Source organism: Pan paniscus, chromosome 3 (assembly GCF_029289425.2).
Source record: "Pan paniscus chromosome 3, NHGRI_mPanPan1-v2.0_pri, whole genome shotgun sequence".
Lineage (NCBI taxonomy): Eukaryota > Metazoa > Chordata > Mammalia > Primates > Hominidae > Pan > Pan paniscus.
Window position 1 is genome coordinate 26,009,255 of NC_073252.2, and position 20,212 is coordinate 26,029,466.

The following is a 20,212-nucleotide window of genomic DNA, read 5'->3' on the forward strand; positions in this document are numbered from 1 at the left end:
TAGAGACTATGTAATAAAATGCACACAGTCCTACAATAAATGATAAGACAGATTTTAAAAGTGACCGGTGGCCAGGCGCGGTGCTCACCCCTCTAATCCCAGCACTTTGGGAGGCCAAGGTGGGCGGATCATGAGGTCAAGAGATCAAGACCATCCTGCCCAACATGGTGAAACCCCGTCTCTACTAAAAATACAAAAATTAGCTGGGTGTGATGGCGCGCCTGTAGTCCTAGCTACTCCGGAGGCTGAGGCAGGAGAATCACTTGAACCTGGGAGGCGGAGGTTGCAGTGAGCCGAGATCACGCCACTGCACTCCAGCCTGGCAACAGAGCGAGACTCCATCTCAAAAAAGAAAAAGAAAAAAAAGTGACAGGCACACTATAGGTAACGTGACAGATACATTTGCTTGTGGGCAGGGACTGCAAGGGAACATGAAGACATAAAGGAGTAAAGCCCCTGCCATAGAATTATCAGTGCATTCTTTGGTTTATTTTTCTTGAAAAAATTATCCTTTATTGTTTTTGTAACATTGGCTTTCCAAACAGTAAAAATAAAAATTGAAAAAAAAAATCCAGGCCCAATTTTAAGTGACAGGAAATATGACCTAAGGGAGTTTATTTCTATAGCAAATGCCTTTAGCAGCAACTCCTTCTTTTCAGAAGAAATGATAACAGAATAGATCATGTCCACTGAGTGTACTTGGCATTGGGCTTAGAGCTTTACTCTGAACATCTCATTTAATCCTCACGATCTATGAGGCAGATGCTCTTATTACCCCCATTTACATTTACACATGAGCAAATAGAGATTCAGAGATTTAGTGACTCGCCATGAACAAAGAGCTATGGAGTGAGAGAGACGTGGGATTTTAACCCAGGTACATGACCACTGCAATACTGTACCTCCATTAAAAAAATAAAATAAAAATAGAAAAGATTGGCCGGACACAGTGACTCATGCCTGTAATCCCAGCACCTTGCGAGGCCAAGGTGGGCAGATCACTTGAGCCCAGGAATTCAAGCCCAGCCTGGGCAACATGGCAAAACCCCATCTCTACAAAAAATACAAAAATTAGCCGGACATGCACTTGTATTCCCAGCTACTTAGGAGGCTGAGGTAGGAGGATCGCTTGAGCCTGGGGGACCAAGGCTGCAGTGAGCTGAGTGTGCCACTGCATTTCAGCCTGGGTTACAGAGTGAAACCCTGTCTCAAAAAACCCCACAAAACAGCAACAACAAAAAAAATCCCACCAAAGATTGATACAGGGATAAGTTTCCAATTTTTGCTCAGTGGTCAGACTGTAAAGCACAACACCAGAAATCTGTTGCAGCAGAGGGTAACAACTATCCAAACCTCCATCATGAAAATGATTCTGAGGTCCTCAAAAGAGGATTCCAAGTAGCAAATGTAGAAGGAATAAGGGAAATTGAGAATCATCGTTAGAACGGCATGGTAATAATCGTAATAGGCAAAATTCTTGCCCAAAATGTATAACCTCAATCTATTCAAGAGAAAACAGAAGACAGACCCAAATCAACAGACATTCTACAAGGTACCTAACAAGCATTCTTCAAGTATCAAGAGTCATGAAGATGAGAAAAGACTGAGGAACTGTCATAGATTGGAGAAGATTGGAAAGAAATATACAACTCAATCTAATGTGGGATCCTGGATTGAATCCTGGAACAGAAGAAGGATATTAGTGGAAAAACTGGTGAAATCTACATGAAGTCTGAAGTGTAGTTAATAATACTATCCCAACATTAATATCTTAGTTTGACAATGGCATTGCGGTTATGTCAGATGTGAACATTAGGGGAAGCTGAATGAAGGGTATACAGAAACTCTCACCTCTTTTTGCAACTTTTCTACAAATCTAACATTATTTTCAAATAAGAAGTTTCCAAAAAAAATCACTGAGGGAAAAAACTCTGTCGCTGAAGCACAGCCCAACAGTACAAGCAAAACACTTCCTACTATGGATGCACTGCTAATTTCTTGAGTTTCTACCTGGTGAGTGAGTTTGATGTAATTTGGTAGAAACACCCTTCTGTTTGGAGCCAAAGATCCAGGTTTAGGAGCTGGGCATTTTGCTTACCATTTGATTATTTGGTCTTGAACAGTTCATTACCTTTGATTATAAATAGGATATAATAATCCCCACCCCCACAGGATTATGTGAGAATGGCGTGGGGGACACAGTAGGTGTTTAATAAAGGCTCACCCTTATTGTTAGTGTCCTCATAGAGTTGTTTGAGGGGCATGTGAAAATGGATGAACAATGGCTTTGTAAACTGTGTAGTGTATGCACACTGAAAGGACAGTTGGGAAGAATTCTGGTTTTGCAAATTCACAAATGGATGTCACCAAGAGCTGAGTTTTTTTCTGAGACAGGGTCTCGCTCTGTCACCCAGGCTGGAGTGCAATGGTGTGATCACGGCTTGCTGCAGCCTTGACTTGCCAGACTCAAGCAATCCTCCTGCTTCAGTCTCCCAAGTAGCTGGGACTACAGGCGAGCACCACCACACCCAGCTAATTTTTGTATTTTTGTAGAGATGGGGTTTCGCCATGTTGCTCAGGCTGGTCCCGAATTCCTGACCTCAAGTGACCCGCCCCCTCGGCCTCCCAAAGTCCTGGGATTACAGGCAGGAGCCACCATGCCCGGCCAACAGCTGGTTTTTGTTGCGGTTGCTGTTTACCTGGGAGTCTCCATCCAGGGCGGCTTGGGCGTACATCTGCACAGACAACTCCAGGTCTTGTGACTGGTTTTGGTGGCCATAGTAGTAAAGGTCTCCCATCTTCAAATATGCTGCAGGAAATAAAGCACAGATCCATCTGTCAAGTGGTTTTTTTCATACCAACATTTTAAATTATTGGCGCATTCACATGAATGCAAGTTTTTCCTATTAGTATCTGAATACAGAACATCTTTATGTTTCCCTGATGTGTCAAGAGAGAAACAAGCAAAAAGGCTTTTTGCCCAGAGCATCCCTATTTCTAGACATATTTTTTTTTCTTTTTTTTCTAAATTTTTTGCGATAGGGTCTCCACTGCCCAGGCTGGAGTACAGCGGTGAGATCAGGGCTCGCTGCAGCCTTGACTTCCTGGGCTCAAGTGATCCTTCCACCTCCGCCTCCCACGTAGCTGGGATTACAGGAGTGTGCCACCACGCCCGGCTAATTTTTGTATTTTTTATAGAGACAGGGTTTCACCATGTTGTCCTGGCTGCTCTCGAACTCCTGGACTCAAGCAATCCTCCCACCTCAGCCTCCCAAGGTGCTGGGATTACAGGTGTGAGCCACCGCGCCTGGACTCTAGACAGTTTCTTATTTGGCCAGGTAGCTCTCCTGAATAGCTAAATCTCAGTCTACAACCTTGCTGCCCAATCAGCCAAGGTTGTTTTGGGTGCTTTACTTCACATCTGAAATTTTGCTGTTCATCTTTGATGTCTGTTTTTGGTAACTCTTTGCTTTAGCCATGTATTTTATTTTTCCTCTGAAGAAAAACTTGTGTTTAAGAGTATATGTATCGGCTGAGTGCCGTAGCTCACACCCGTAATTCCAGCACTTTTGGAGGCTAAGGTGTGCAGATCACTGCAGGTCAGGAGTTCAAGACCAGCCTGGCTAACATGGTGAAACCCCACCTCTACTAAAAAATACAGAAATTAGCCAGGCATGGTGGTGCATTCCTGTAATCACATCTACTCAGGAGGCTGAGGCAGGAGAATCGCTTGAACCTGGGAGGCAGAGGTTGCAGTGAGCCGAGATAGCACCATTGCACTCCAGCCTAGGCGACACAGCAAGACTCCATCTCAAAAAAAAAATAGGGGTGTATGTATTAGTCAATGTCCAATAAGGAAAACAGAACCCGTTTCAGGTGGTTCAAAAGAGGAATTTCATCATGGGGAAGTAGTTACTAGGGTGTTGGGAGAGCTGAAAAGGCAAATGGAAAACAATAGGCAGCCCAGAGATCAGCAGTGAGAAGGCTGCTATCATCCCCAGGACTTGGGGACCACAGGGTGCCTGTGATGTTACCAGAGACCCAGAGCCTGGTGCTGAGATCAAAGAGGGTGGAGCTGCCAGGCAGGGGCTGGAACCATGGAAATGTAGCCACTGCCAGAGACACAGTCCAAAGCAGAGAGAGAAAGGTAGAAGTACTTGGACTTCTTCTCCCATCCTGCAATCTTCTGCCAGTGCCTCTTATTGCCTGAAAGGAATCAGAAGCCGGTGGGTAGAGGAGTCTAGGAACTGTAGTTCCTGGAGGCCAGTCCCCTACCATGCAGAGCAGCGTAGAGGAATCCGCACAAATGACTGGCCCAGAGAATTGCTCCATAATAGCGTTCTCTTTTACATTTTCATTGACTCAGAAGAAATGTTGGGGGCCAGGTGCAGTGGCTCACGCCTGTAACCCCAGCACTTTGGGAGGCCAAGGCAGGTGGATCACCTGAGGTCAGGAGTTTGAGACCAGCCTGGCCAACATGGTGAAACCCTATGTCTACTTAAAAATACAAAAATTAGCTGGGCGTGGTCGTGGGCACCTGAAATCCCAGCTACTCGGGCAGGAGAATCACCTGAACCTGGGAGGTGGAGGTTGCACTGAGCCCAGATCATTCCACTGCACTCCAGCCCGGGGAACAGAGCGAGACTGTCTCCAAAAATAAAAACAAAAAAATAAGAAATGTTGGGTCCAAGCACTCCACGGGACAATGGGTGAGGAGCAGTGCATTGTGTGAGGCTGAGAGCAGAGTTTAGCGATCTTAATAGCAGAGATTTTTCACTTTCTTTTCTAATTATTTAGAAATACCTCACTTCACACAAAGCTGTCAGATGTTCCCTGTTACTAAAGATTAAAAACACCTAATGCTTCAATTTTGCATCGTTTTTCTATACATACCAAAGGAAGGAGCATCGATTTGAAAAACAGAGAAATTATAGTATCTCCAAACACAGTTAACGCCCAAGTATCTCCTGGCCAGGTCCTAAGGGGTAAAGGGAAGAAAAAGTTAATTCATTAACATTTCGGCCAAGTGGCCAACGTTGCCTCCATAAAACCCAATTCATTATCCTTAACCTCAGAGCTTCTACTCTGAGAAGAATACATTTACTTACTGGCCTCTCCTCACAGATGTGTGCTAAATTTGTCTGTGACACTTCAATTCCAGTTTCTGCTGCTAAAACATAATACAGCAAAGCTTCATGCCTAAAAATAGATGATTAATAATAAATTTCATATAGTGGCTCTTACTAATATTCACAGAGAGCTTTACATTCAAACATAACAGGGCAAAAAATAAGCAGTTTTTTAAAAAAAACCACAAAATCGTGAGTTTTTAAAAAAAATAAATATTGTTAAAAATACTGCATGCACTGATTTATTTTCTATCTTAAAGGCTGAACTCACAGATAAGGCTGGGGAGCTAGTTGATGCAACAGCTACCTCTACTGGCTGAAGGGCATGTCGGATGTTGGCTGGGGAGTTGTCTACTAGCCTTCAGTTCTTGAATCCTTCTTCCATCCTCGCTTAGAGGAGATAAATGGTGTTAAGAAAAACCCCTGTGCTTTGGAGTCCTCTGTTTTATGAAAGGCTTTATAGGGCTTAGGATTCTGAACAAGCTTAATTAAAGCTGAGCTTTTGTTGTGCATTAGAAGTTTGGCAAAGGAAAGGCAGTTCACAAGGGACTTGATACATCAATGGCCAAAACACATATGAGAAAAGAAACGTTTGACACCACTAGGAATCAAATAATCGCAAAACGAGTGACCACTTTTCATCTGTTGAAAGATTGGTACAAGATTCATATTTGGAATAATGGCAAAAGCTTGGGGGAATGGACATACTCTACAACTACTGCCAGCTTGAGGGCCAATTAATTCAAAGGTTCTGGAAGGACAGGCGGGAGGAGTCTTAAGAATGTACATACCATGTGGCCCTACAGTTCTCCCTTGTGGGGGTTTATTCTAAAGAAACAATCAGAGATATGTGCAAAGATTCTGTTGCCACAGAGTTCATGGTAGAGCTGTTTATATGAATAGCAACAAAAAACTGGAAACAAATGTCTGAAAATCAGAGACTAGTGAAATTAACCCATAGTGCAGCCACTTTCAGATGTGGCCATTAAAATGATGTGTGGAAGGGTATTCAGAAACATAGCAAAATATTTATGCAAAAATTTCCGTTCAGTGAAAAAAAAAGCGGAGTATAAAACAATGCATCTTATTTTTGCAAAACAAAAATATAACTGAACACACACATGCACACACATATACATGCAGATACAAATAGGCAGAGAAAAAAAAAACCCTAAAAATTATCACTAAAATGCTAACAATACTTATTTCTGGGTGGTGAGAATGCAGGTAATTTTTATTCTATTCTTTTCACTTATCTGATTTCCTCAATTTTTTATACGTTACCTAGCTTAAGAGTAAAACTCTATTTTATGCAGAAGTAGTTTCTTACATCTTATTTTTCATTTTAAGGAGTTGATATTAATAACTCTTTTTTAATTTTAGCTCCACCTAGGAACTGGTTTAGGAAACGGTGGGGAAAGGTTGGGTGAGGGGGAGTAAGGGAAGCAGATTCTGAAATTATCTTTTCTAAACTGCTAAAAGCAGCTTCTGGCAGGCAATCCCTTGGAGACCGAGAGGTGCTGGGGGACAAATTAGGATAGTTAGACCCTCAGTCAGACATGCTGCAGGTCACAGGCCACGTGGCTGCTGAGTGAGCCAATTCGCAGGCTCTGAGATACCTAAGGCAGCTGACCAATTAGCCATGACTCAGGCTAAAGAGGGACAAAGTCAGCTAAGCAGCGTCCCTTGCAGAGGCAAGCCAGATAACAAGCCCCCAAGTGCAGCTGCAACAACATCCCAAAGGATGCTTGGGGATTAGCTAACATAGCCTGCAAAATCTATGTTTGGCTACAAGAATCCTCAGAGCAGACCCAAGGCCCCAGACAGAGGGCATGCAAGGGAGGCCCAGCAGAAAGTCCCCCTCATTCTGACCCAAGGTCCTCTTCCTAAGGTCTTAGAATTCTCAAGTTTCTTCAGAGACACTCCGGCCTGCACTGGTGTCTCAGTTTCCACCAGGGATTGATGAGGACAGGAGACAGTGTAGACCTGCAAACCAAGGTCAAATATTGGGCCAGTGCCCTCTATCCGTAACTGGCTGGGATGTGGCTCGTGTTTACTAAAATGTAACAAAATGAGGTTTTTTCTGGCCAGGTGTGTGGTTGCTCATGCCTGTAATGCCAGAACTTTGGGAGGGTGAGGCGGGAAGATCGCTTGAGCTCTGGAGTTCAAGACCAGCCTGGGCAACAGTAGAAACCCTGTCTCTACTAAAACACAAAAAAATTAGCTCGGCCTGGTGGTGCATGCCTGTAATCCCAGCCACTCGGGAGGCTGAAGCAGGAGAATCGCTCGAACACGAAAGGTGGAGGTTGCAGTGAGCCGAGACTGTGCAACTGCACTGCAGCCTGGGCGATAGAGCCAGATTCTGTCTCTAAAAAAAAAAGAATTTTTTCTTAACTGCAGAAACCAATAGACTGGTTGTCAGAATGGGTGGGGGAGATGGAGGTTGATACTCTCTGCAAGAACATTCACAATGATAAGCTTTATAAAGATAATATCTTGTGTCTAAAGTGATCTGGTGGTGGGGAAGGAAGGGAGGAACAAGTTTTATAGACTTCTATCGTCCAATCATTGTGTAAACCAGGAGGAAGTGTTATAGAATTCTCAAACATTTCCATTGAGGAAACACTGAAATCCATCAGAAAGAGATGTCTAAAAAGGTATGTGAGATCCATAGAAACACTGAACAGAAATCTACCTCTGGGCCGAGCACAGTGGCTCATGCCTGTAATCCTAGCACTTTGGGAGGCCGAGGCAGGTAGATCACTTGAGGTCAGGAGTTCAAGACCAGCCTGGCCAACATTGTGAAACCCTGTCTCTACCAAAAATACAAAAATTAGTTGGAATTGGTGGTGGGCGCCTGTAATCCCAGCTACTTGGGAGGCTGAGGCAGGAGAATCATTTGAACCCAGGAGGTGGAGGTTGCAGTGAGCCGAGATTGCACCACTGTACTCCAGCCTGGGCAACAGAGTGAGACTCTGTCTCAAAAAAAAAAAAAAAAAAAAAAAAAGAAAAGAAAAGAAAAAAAGAAATCCACCTCTATTTTTCATCTTGCACAATCAATCACCCAATGCCTGTACCACCACCATCCATGTTCACATCTACTGAGCAGTGAGCTCTAGGTGGGGGCTAGCCACTCAAGACCAGATTTCTTTAGCTTATTAAAACTTCTGAGACAATGCCTCTGCAGAAACCCTGTCCACATTTGGCCTTCCAGCACTTTGCTCTTGCTTAACTGTGTTTCAACAGCTTATTAAAACTTCTGAGACAATGCCTCTGCAGAAACCCTGACCATATTTAGCCTTCTAGCACTTTGCTCCTACTTGTGTTTCAACAGACGCTATCTGAAAGTATTAATTCCAGATATCCCTACACTTACATTCGTAGAACAAACATTTACTCAGCATTTTTTAATTGCAGGAAACCCAAAGACAAGCTGCAAAACTATTGTCCTTCCTTGAATTTCCTCAAGCTTTAGAAAGTCAACCAGAGCTTCAAGCTTTATTTCCAATGCACTCAAGTAAAATTGTCCCTTAGACAGCCATTTTGACAGGGAGAGGGGAATGGGTGCAGAGAGGAAGGGATTGAGAGAAAAGAAAGAATTTAAGGACACATTTGCTATCCTCCTTTCAGACCCAGCAAACGCATTTCTAGAACTTTTATAATGATACATCTTAATAATCAATCCTTTGGCTGCTTGCTGTGAATTATAAATTTGAGTACCCCTGAGCAGTTTCTCCACAATTATATTATTTTGCACGTGCTCTTTTCTGCCAATTCCTGAAGCAGCTCAGACTATAAGGATGAAAAAAAAATTCCTGGGGTCTCAGTGGAATTCAGGACCCCAGCACTATTGCAAAAAGGTGAATTTCTTTCACCTGGAGTTATGTATGCTTACTTGCCTTGCCTCAAGCCCACTATAATCTGGCTAACCTCCTGGGTTAAGTGTTTTTGGTATACTTAAGACAAAGGACAATAAAACACGTAGCTTGCAGATAAAATAGATAAAACACATGTAGGGGTAAGGCAGAGAGAAATGAAACATGACAGCTGGTCTTTCCTTGGCTAACTTCTTCGAGTGTCCGAGGACAGCCTCAGGCATGACAACATTATCTTCTGTATTACGCTGATATAGCAAAAAGCCCTTTCCTTAATCATGCTCCTCTTTTAAACTATCCCATATAAATCTTGGAACAACATAGAAAAGCACAAGCTCATCAAACTGACACATGTAATTTGAAAATAACTTCTAGAATAAATTCACTCACACAAAAATGAAAAAAGGGGAGGGACTGGGACATCGATGGATGATTTAGTTCTATTACAGCAGAATAGATGGTACCAAAAAAATGTCACGTTGGACTGTGAGGAGGCCAGCAAACATATATTTCCTATTTAACCCCTGGGGAGGGCTTGAAAGCTTGGAGAGCAGGAATGGATGGAAGCACTTTGTCCCAAATACATTTTGAAAAAGATTTCCCCATTGTAATAGATACAAAACATTTCTTCCTGTTGATACTAAGAGGTTTCAAATCCAGACTGAGACATTCCTTTAAAAATAATTAGCTTCTGTATCAAGATTAGCAAAGATATGGAGAAACAGAAATTTATATATGGTGGGCAAGAGAGTAAATTGGTGAAACTACTTAGGAAAACAATTGACATTGTCTTGTAAGTTGAACATGTTCTCCTATGACCTAGAGTCCCCACTCCTAAGTTTACATTCTAGGGTGACTCTATCTATGTGCCCTATGAGATACACAAAAAATGCTCACGGCCACATCGATCTTAAAAAACAAAGGAAAGAAAAAGCAAGGCAAGGCAAGGCAAGGCAGAAGGGAAAAGGAAAGGAAAAGAAAGAAAAAAGAAAAGAAAAAAAGAAGGGAAAGAAAAGAGAGGAAGGAAAAGAAAAAAAAGAAAAGAAAGAGAATCCAAATATTCATTAACAAGAGAACTGGGAAATAAATTGTGATCTATTACAGCAGTGAATATGAATGATCTACAGGTACATGCATCAAAATGTGTGAATCTTATTTTTATTTATTTATTTATTTATTTATTTTGAAAGGGAGTCTTGCTCTGTTGCCCAGGCTGGAATGCAGTGGCTCAATCTCAGCTCACTGCAACCTCCACCTCCTGGGTTCAAGCAATTCTCCTGCCTCAGCCTCCCGAGTAGCTGAGATTACAGGTGCATACCATCACACCCGGCTAATTTTTGTATTTTAGTCGAGATGGGGTTTCACCATGTTGGTCAGGCTGGTCTCAAACTCCTGACCTCAAATGATCCGCCCGCCTTGGCCTCCCAAAGTGCTGGGATTACAGGCGTGCACCACCACGCCCAGCAAGATGTGTGAATCTTAGGAGCGTTATGTTAAGTAAAAAAAAGCAGTTGAAGAATTATATGTTATATAAAGTAATTATAATCATATAAAGGTCAGAAATAAGCCAAACTAAATCCATTTCTTAGGAATATATTCCTAAGAATATATTCCTAAAAATATAAAGAGGGCAAGGGGCAGATCAACAAGAAGCTAGGATGATGGTTACTTCTGGGTACTGGGGGTAGGATGGGATTTAATCTGGGAGGGACAGCAGGGGCTTCACTAGCACTGGCCATGTTTATTTTTTTAAGTAGAGTGGTAGCTTTATGGCTGTTCATTTTATTGTCACGCTTTGGAGGTTATGTATGTATCATATATACTTCATACGTATCAATGATTACATGATAAAAGAAGAGAAAAGCCACCCTACTGACTCATGCCACATCTTCCGTTCAAATGCTTGGCTCCTTTTGAACTAACTCCCCTTTCAGGCTCTCCCTTCTATTCACCATACACAGCTGTTTGATAAGCATCTTAGAAACAGGCTCTGTCATGTAACTACGCTCTCCAAAATGATCAATGCCTCCCCACTGCTTCATAAATTAAATAAAAAATTATTGATGGCTCCCCACTGCTTCACAAATGCATAATCTGCCATTCAAAATTCCATGAAGTAGCACCTCTTTGGTTTCATTATACATCCCTCTCAAGTTTTACCCACATGGCATAGTATTTTGTAGACTCTCTTTGCTTTTGTTCCTGCAATTCCCTACACCATAAATGCTGTTCCCTGCCTGGCTAAGTGGAAATTCCATCCATCCTTCAAGACCACCTCATCCATTACTTCTATCATGAAGGCTGTCCCAAGCTTCCCAAACCAGGCATCTTTTCCTCCTTAGTACCCCCAGTGATCTTTACATACTGCTCACGGCCCTTGAGCTATAATTGTTCCCTCTATTCACCTTAGTTCATTCAATCAGTAGTTTCCAAACACTTTCCAGGCATCCCAGTGTGTAAGGAACTGGGATAGAAGTTATCAGGCAATTGACATGTAAAAAGCAATCATGATCCATGGAAGAACAAAAGGAAATAAGGAGTTAGGTAGGATTCCGGGGCAGAGGAAAAAGCCAGCGCAAGGGCTCAGAGATCAGATAGAATATGGGCCACATGAGAACCTGCCTGCAGAAGAGATGAGGCAGCAAATTTCCCTAAGCCCTATTTGAGGCATCTCTCGAAACCTGTGGCCAGGCAACCTGCATTTAAGTGTACTCAGTAAAATCTGCGGAACTGAATCCAAACTCACAAAGGGTACAGGACACACTTCAGGTCTCCTTTCTCCTTCCCCCAACCAACCAACCAACCAACCAAACAGAAAACCACGATGAGGCTGAGTATTAAGAAAGAGAGCAAGCCACAGAAATCTTAATTCATCTAGGCCTTCACAGCAGCTTTTCAAATATGCTAAAGTGCTTTGTGATATTAAATTCAAAAGTAGGGCCCAGGCGCGGTGGCTCATGCCTGTAATCCCAACACTTTGGGAGGCCAAGGTGGGTGAATCACCTGAGATCAGGAGTTCAAGACCAGCCTGGCCAACATGAAGAAACCCTCTCTATAAAAATACAAAAATTATCTGGGCATGGTGGTGGGCACCTGTAATCCCAGCTACTCAGGAGAATTGCTTGAACCTGGCAGGCGGAGGCTGCAGTGAGCCAAGATCGTGCCACTGCACCCCAGCCTGGGTGACAGAGTGAGACTTCATCTCAAAAAAGCTTCAAAACAACAAAAGTAGGCAAGAAAGCTAAGGAACTAACAAAGACTCTATGAGAAAAACAGTGTCAGACATCATGGGGGCAGGGGTGGGTTGGGGAGGAGTGTTTACAGGAGTGCTCTTCCTTTGGGAAAACCCCAAAAATAAACACTCCGATATCTGAATGTTTAGTTCATCCTAAGAAGTTTGTAGGGAGCAGAGGGTGGGAGGTTGGGAAAGCGAGAAGCAGAGAATGAGTTAAAGTCAAATTTGGGAGTTTTATGAACTGAAGTTCACTTGAGAAACAAGATAAAGCATCACAAAAATTGTAAGGTACATTTACGATGGGGAAACAGTAACTTTCTGAAAAAAATCTCTTTTTGATTGTGCAAAGTGAGGCCACAGGTAATAAACTTTCACAGGATGATGATAATAAAAATTTGCATTTGGTGCTTTCTTCATTGGCCTCATTTCTCCTACACTTTCTAATTTAAGATTCTTACTCATTGAGATGCTATCTGTTGGTTGCGTGTGCAGCCATGGACTAAAAGGGAAAATGTCATTCTTTTGAACTTACACTTTAATTTTTAATTAAGGTTCAAATCAGAGTATGATCAATGCTGAGTCTCATCTAATGTCTTTGAGGCAGTGGACTGAGGACTTTTTTTAGTTATTACTGAAATATCCACATCATTTAGGCAATAAAGCAGCCAAGAAAATGTGACCCAAGTTAAAACAACAATGGGATGCTAGAACTGATAGAAAAAAATAAAAGAAAGAAGACTGGTCAAGTTAGGAGAGGGGTCCCTTATTTGTAAAATCTATGAGTAACAGCAAACAGGGAACATTTGTGGGTCCTCATACACCATGTTTCATCCCATAAAGAACAAGATGAGATTTGCTAACTCCACCAGAAGGTTAGGAAGGAGGGCATCTGTTTGTTTGTGCCATTGGATACTGGACTTCCAACAATCCCAGGCTCCTAGTCATGGCAGATGCAGTAAAACATCTATGGAAGAGGTAGCCTGAACCTTAAACACTGATCTCTCTTCTTGCTAGGAACAAGGTAGAAATTCTGGACTTTCTGTGGCCTGGAAATAAAAAGCAGAGAGTCTCACCTAAGATCCCCTATGCTGTCTCCAGACCAGACTCTAAAACCAAGAGGGGCAAGCTTAAAGGAAAGAGAAATCAATGTATTTGTATATCTTTCTCAACTTGATGAGTGTGAACAATTCCCCTAGAGAACAAATTTTTGTGTATAATTAAACATGGAAATGCTATGTTTTCCAATCAACAGCCAATCAGTCCATGATACTCTGAATATCATTACTGGGAGCTGTGATTTCCCTGCAAATTGCTTTCTCAGTTGCCTTTTTAGACTCCATTTCATAAGACTATACTGACAGACAGGGAAAAAAGTTTGCTCTAACGTGGATCCCAAGCTTACCATGAACCTTCCAGGTAGGCATTGAGGCCTTTGCGGATGACATGGCCCAAGTAGCCATTTTTCTCAGCTACATGTTTTGCCCATCTGAAAAAAAAAGGGAAGAGAAAATACGCAAACCATGGCAAATTTAATAAAATGTTTTTCTTCATATGCTCTCAATAAATCCCACTTGGGGAATATTTTGCTAGTTAGAATTTTTATAGAGCAACAAACCAGAACTGAATGTTAAGAAGGTAAAGAAAATGCATTCTGAGAGCTTTTCATTTAGTGCCCTTTCTTATGAATGATTAGGAGTTGTCTTTTATGGAAACAAAGACATGTAAGATACATAATGAAATATATCCACCAATATGAAAAAATATAATCTCTACCAAGAGTTCTAGTACTCTATTAAGTCATGTTTACTGACTTATTATTAGCTTTCCCTATTTTGCTTTGTTCTCTAATTTATTAGGGGTTTATTAGTAATGAGCTAGTCTGTTATAATCTTTAGATTTATAACTACTAAAATAATAGTTTAAGAATGCATAACTAAAAAGCTAACAGAAGGGGAAGTAGAATAATTTTTCTAAATACTTGATTAATACAAAGGAAGGGTAAGAAAAGAGATTAAAAAAAGGCACAAAAAACCCCCCACAGATGTGACAAATAGAAAATAAACAGGAAAATGGTATATTTAAAACCAAACATATCCATAATTACATTAAATGTAAATGGACAAAATACACCAATTAAAAATGAAAATTAAAAAATACAAAAAATAATTAAAAATACAAAATTTTAAAAATTAAAAAATACAAATACCCAATTACATGCTTCTTACAAGAGCCATGCATTGACATTTAAGAATGAAGAAAAGTTGAAAGCAAAAAAATGGAAAAAGATAAATCATGCAAACTCTAACATTAAAATCAGGTATAACTATATGATCATCAGAAAAAATAGACTTTAAGGCAAGAACCATCAACAGAGATAAAGAAGACATTGTAAAATGATAAAGGGATCAACTACAAAGACAAAACAATTCTAAATCTATGTGATCTAATAGCATAGATTCAAGATATATAATGCAAAATTGACAGAACTAAAAGGAGAGGTAGATAAGTCCACAAATATAGTTGGAGATTTTAATATACTTCTTTCAGTAACTGAACTAACAAGCAGAAAAAGAAACATCAGAAAGGATGGGGAGGCTCTGAATAATGTAATTAACAAACTTGATGTAACTGATATATATGTAGATGTTGTATCCAACAAGTTCAGAAAGTACACTCTTTTCAAAAAGCCATAAAACATATACCAAAATTGACCATATACCAATCATAAAGCACACTTTGACAAATTTCAAAGGATTGGAATCATTCAGAATATATTCTCTGATCACAGTGAAATTAAGCTAGAAATCATTAACAAGAGGATAACAGAAAATCCACAAAACATGAATGTTCTGTCAAATATACTAAATAACAATGATAAAAACTTCAAGTCAGTCTAAGTCAAGTTTATCACCAAGGTCAGGTCAGGTTGAATTTGAACCCAAATGTGTTATGAAGAACAATCTTTTGGAGAGCCAGGGTATCAGTGTGAGGGTGGCCTAAAACAGAGGTCGACAAACTTTTTCTGTAAAGAGCAGGATAGTAAATATCTTAAGCTTTGTTGCCCACATATAGTCTCTGTTGCATATCCTTCTTTATTTGTTTTATAACTCCTCAAGAATGTAAAAAGCATTCTTAGCTCTTGGAGCCATACAAAACAGGTACCACGCTACATTTCATCTATGGGTCATGGTTTGACAACTCCTGTGAAACATTTTCAGATATGCAAGACCTCAAAAATGTGCCTCCCATTCACCATACCTCAGAAACCTACTATTGGATGTGCTCCACCAAAATTTAAGTGCAGACCAAGAAAGAGAAAGAAAGGGGTCTGACAAAGAAGAGAACCAAAAAAGACACAGGTGGAGGGAAAGTAAATACCCATAATGATGACAGTTAATCTCAGCATGACAGCATTGTCCTGAACAAAGACTCCAGGATGGATGTCACCAAGAAGGTTAAATTAATATAATATTTAGATAGGTCTGGACATACCGAGAGGAAATTCAGGCACCTGGAGGAGAATTTGGAGATCAAATACATAGAAAATGATAAGTATACAGAAAGCTTAGCAAATAAACAATAAAAAGTAAGTAGCAATCCATAGAAAAGAAAAAGTTGTGCAAGAAAGGAAAAGTAATCAGAGTATACTACATGGCTCTGTTAGAAATAGCATTTACATGGTCATAATAATGTAAACCCTGATACTAATGTAACCAAAATGATATACTTATTGGGAAGATGAAAGATGGCAGGAAGTATGAGTGAGCTGAGTAGTGGGAGGTGGCAGAGTCAAAGAAAACTACATCTTTATCCTTCGCAGTGGGACATCATTAGACAATGCCTCGGATGAAAATACCAAGAAATAGTGGTATAAGCATGTTATTTAGAAACAGAGACAAATACAAAATAAATAAAATAAAATAAATCTTTCAAAAAAGATTGAAAGTGATTCATTCTAGGGAGCAGAAAATAGAGTCTGGGGGTGGGATGAAGTGGGGTAGGCAAGGATTTCTTGTTTAGCCTTTGTCAAATTATTTTTAAATTTTTAATTAAAATTTTTAATTTTGTCTTGTCAAATTACATGACTTTTAAAACTACATGCACGTATAACTGGTAAAAATAAAGAACTCAACTTAAAAAATGCTCAGGCACAGAGAATATAGGATATGGCTTTCCCTTCAAATGCAACGTTTGACAGAGTCTTACACAACAGCTTTCTCAGGATCTCTAGGGAATGTCTCCAGGTTGCCTGTGATATAGTAGAGAGAACACCACAAGGTCCCTTCCATGTGTCCACCTTGCGCAGCCTTATGGAAATATTCACCAGCTAAAGTCTGTAACAAGAGATGAACAAACATCGAGTCATCCTAGCTGGGCTGGTTTCGCCAGAGACAAGGTGGTGAGATGCTTTAAGCCTGATATGATTACAGGCTTATAACTTATGATAGCTTTAAAACCAGGGCAAGCAACAATTCCAGGAAGACAGCCAATCACAGAAGTCAGCCTCTGAGATGTATGACCTTGCCTCATCTATTCTGTTGATTAAGTTTACCCAATAAATAAGACAACATGTAATTATGAATACCATTGCCATCTCATTTGATCCTCACATAACCCCCTGAAGGCTAGATAGAAGACTATATCAGAAGTCAAACCAGATGAAAATCCAGGCATTTGCTTTCCTAACCCTGCTTAATACCTTTCTTCAAACTCATGTGCAAAAACTGCATTTCCAGTAGGAAGGTGAGAATTAGAATGTGACAATAAGAAATCTTCACTCACAGATGTCTTGGGAGGGTTAGCACACATTTGCTATGCATAAAAATATACTGCCTCTTATGTCATCAGAGACAGGTAGAGGGAAAAAATAAGACAAACATGTAGATGGGTATATTTCCACAGATTACTCTTATTTTTCTGAGGCAGTTGGCTATTGTTTTTTGAAAGCATGGGCGTTGAAGTTAGGCAGGCTTGGTTCAAATCCCAACTCTGCTCCTTAATAGCTGTGTGGACTTGGGCATGTTGGTTAATCTCTCCAAACCTAATTTCCTTCCACTAAAAAATGTGCCTTCAGATAGCACCTAGAGTGAAGGGTTGTTGTAAGGATTAAATGAGATAACACATTCTCAAGGTTTAGCACAGTGGTTCAAAAAGAATAATCTTCCAATTCTTCCCCTCCTACCCCCAAATCTGCTGCTGCCACAATCTTGTTCCTCCCAATAAATGCCACTTCCATTCTTCCAACGCAACAAATGCCAAACATCTTGGAGTCATCCCTGACTGTTCTCCACCTCTCACACCCCACATTCAACCCATCAGCAAATCCTGCTGCCTCAACCTTCCAAATACATGTAGAACCCAGTTTCAGCCCCTCCACTGACACTGCCCTGGTCTCGCCCACTGCCCTCTCTCACTTGGATCCAATGCATGAACCCCCTGCTCCTGTCCATGTCTCTGGTAGGCAGGATCCAGGAGGAACCTTTTAAAATACAGCCCATCATTGCCCCACTGAACATTGCCCAGTGGTTTCCCATTTCACTCAGAGCAGAAACTGAGTCTCAGACTGGTCAGCTTCCTCCCTGGTCCTATCTCCCACCCTCTCCATCTCTTCTGCTTTCCACTCCACTCCCCTGGCCTCCCTGCTGCTCCTCTAGCACACCAAGCCTGCTTCCTTCTCAGGGCCTTTGCACTGCCTGCTCCTTCCTTCTGGAATGTTCTCCTAGATATCTGTAAGATTCCTTTAGGAGTCTATACAATATCACCTTATGAGAGAGGCCTTCCTTGGTTCCCTGGTTTCCCTTATAAAATAGCATTTCCCAATCTCCACCCCCTCATCCTACATATATATAAAATATATAAATAATATATATAAATAAAAAATTATATATAAACTATATATAAATAAAAAATAAAATACACATAAATAAAATATATATAAATAATATATATATTATATATATATATATATTTTTGAGATGGAGTCTTGCTCTGTCGCTCAGGCTGGAGTACAGTGGCACAATCTTAGCTCACTACAACCTCTGCCTCCGGGGTTCCAGTGATTCTCCTGCCTCAGCCTCTCGAGTGCCTGAGATTACAAGCATGCACCACCACACCTGGCTAATTTCCGTATTTTTAGTGATGAGGATTTGTATTTTTAGAGATGGAGTTTTAAAATGTTGGCCAGGCTGGTCTTGAACTCCTGAGCTCAAGTGATCTGCCTGCCTCAGCCTCCCAAAGTGATGGGATTACAGGTGTGAACCACCACTCTCAGCCCTCCTGAACTTGTTTTAGTTCTCTGCATAGCACTGATCTTCACCTCCCCTCCTATTATATATTTATTTGTTTATTGTCTTTTCCATCTGGTGGAATGAAAGCTTCATAAGAGCAGGGACTGTTTTGCCTGCTACTATGTCCTCAGTGTTCAGAAGGGTGCCTGGCACTGGGTGGGTGTTCACCACATTTTGTTAAATGTAGCGGAGCTCAGGACCAGGCACAGTGGCTCACACCTGTAATCCCAGAACTTTGGGTGGTGGAGGTGGCGGATCACTTGAGGCCAGGAGTTCAAGACCAGCCTGGACAACATGGCAAAACCTCATCTCTACTAAAAATACAAAAATTAACCAGGCATGGTGGTGCACGCCTGTAATCCCAGTTACTCCAGAGGCTGAGGCATGAGAATTGTTTTTATTTTTAACGATTTTTATTATCAACAGTATTATTAATAGAGTGGGCTTCCACTGTGCACTAGGCCAGGTCCTCACTCCACTAAGTGTGTGACCCTACGTTACTTAACTTCGCAGAACCTCAGTCACTTGTCTGAAAAATGGACATAACCAGGGTATTAATAACTATTTCAGAGGAGAATTAGGATTACATAAGAGGGCACATGGTAGGGTGTTTTGCATGGTGCTTGGCACAGAGGAAATGCTTAATCAACACTAAAGATTGCCATTGTGTTTTCATTATTATTAAAACTGGTTTCACACCAGGCAATCCTATCTGGACTTAGTTCTCTTTGCTTCTAGCAAGATCAGTTTCTGCTCCATCTCACACTTATTCCTGTCATGTGTCATCTCCCACTCTTCCCTCTAGCTCAAACCTCCCTCCTCCATGAAGCCTTCCTGGCTGCTTTGGCCTTCACTGTTTCCCAGCTCCAGAGCTTTGGGTCATGCCATTTGCCACACACTTGGCACTTGGCTAGATGCCACCCTTTCCTCTTCACTATCTTGTTTTCCTACGAGACCCTCTGAGCTCCTCGAGGACAGGGACTGTGTCTGGGGTTGGGTCTGGGGCACACAGTGTACCTTCAACAAATGCTTCATGATCAAGTGACTGACTAGTTGCAGAGTGGGTCTCAAGTCCTACTCACTTGATTCCTTCCAGGAACTCCAGGGAAGATGCCATCCAAATGCAGGACTCCAAGATTGTATGACGCATCTGGGTTCCCCATTTCTTCTGCTTTTAACCAGTACTTTGCTGCTTTGGCGTAATTTTTCTTGAATTTGTGGTAATACCATCCCAGGCCATTGACTGCCTGATGCAATCCCTGAATTTTGGAACAAGAAAGAAATTAACTTTAGAAAAATGAAATCTAGAGAGCTCTGGAAGCAATTACTGTGGAAGCATTCTGCCTAAGTCTGAACAAAACCTTCCCTTTCTCTTATTTTGGAGCAGATGGCATTAAAGAAAAGCTAAGTGCTAGAAAACACAAGCCTGCCTGAGAGTCTTCCCAGGTGGGTTTCACCCGACTGCTGCTGGGATTCTGCCTTCCATCTCTGCAGCAATGTTAGCCCCCAAATCATTGTTCTGCTCCTGTGGGCTCTTATGCAACACGCTTGTCTACAAAAGGCCTCTGATTGCCCTGCCACGTCAATAGTGCCCTTGAAATTCATGAACGCTCAACTGAGGCCTGAAACCTGCCCTGACTGGGATGGTTTCTAGGTGATCCGCCTGCCCATCTGTTGATTCCTCTG

General features: G+C 41.4%; 1 protein-coding gene across 2 annotated transcripts in view; it reads right to left on the reverse strand.

Annotated features, from left to right (window-relative positions):
- SEL1L3 (SEL1L family member 3) overlaps positions 1–20,212 on the reverse strand; it is a 117,259-nt gene that overhangs the window by 14,813 nt on the left and 82,234 nt on the right. For both annotated transcript variants that reach the window (XM_055111256.2, XM_034958392.4), the window contains exons 15-20: positions 19,609–19,785; positions 16,446–16,573; positions 13,642–13,725; positions 5,109–5,199; positions 4,894–4,978; positions 2,700–2,809 (exon numbers count right to left, since the gene is read on the reverse strand). In XM_055111256.2, coding sequence (XP_054967231.1) covers positions 2,700–2,809; positions 4,894–4,978; positions 5,109–5,199; positions 13,642–13,725; positions 16,446–16,573; positions 19,609–19,785 — 675 coding nt within the window. The remainder of the gene's footprint in view (positions 1–2,699; positions 2,810–4,893; positions 4,979–5,108; positions 5,200–13,641; positions 13,726–16,445; positions 16,574–19,608; positions 19,786–20,212) is intronic.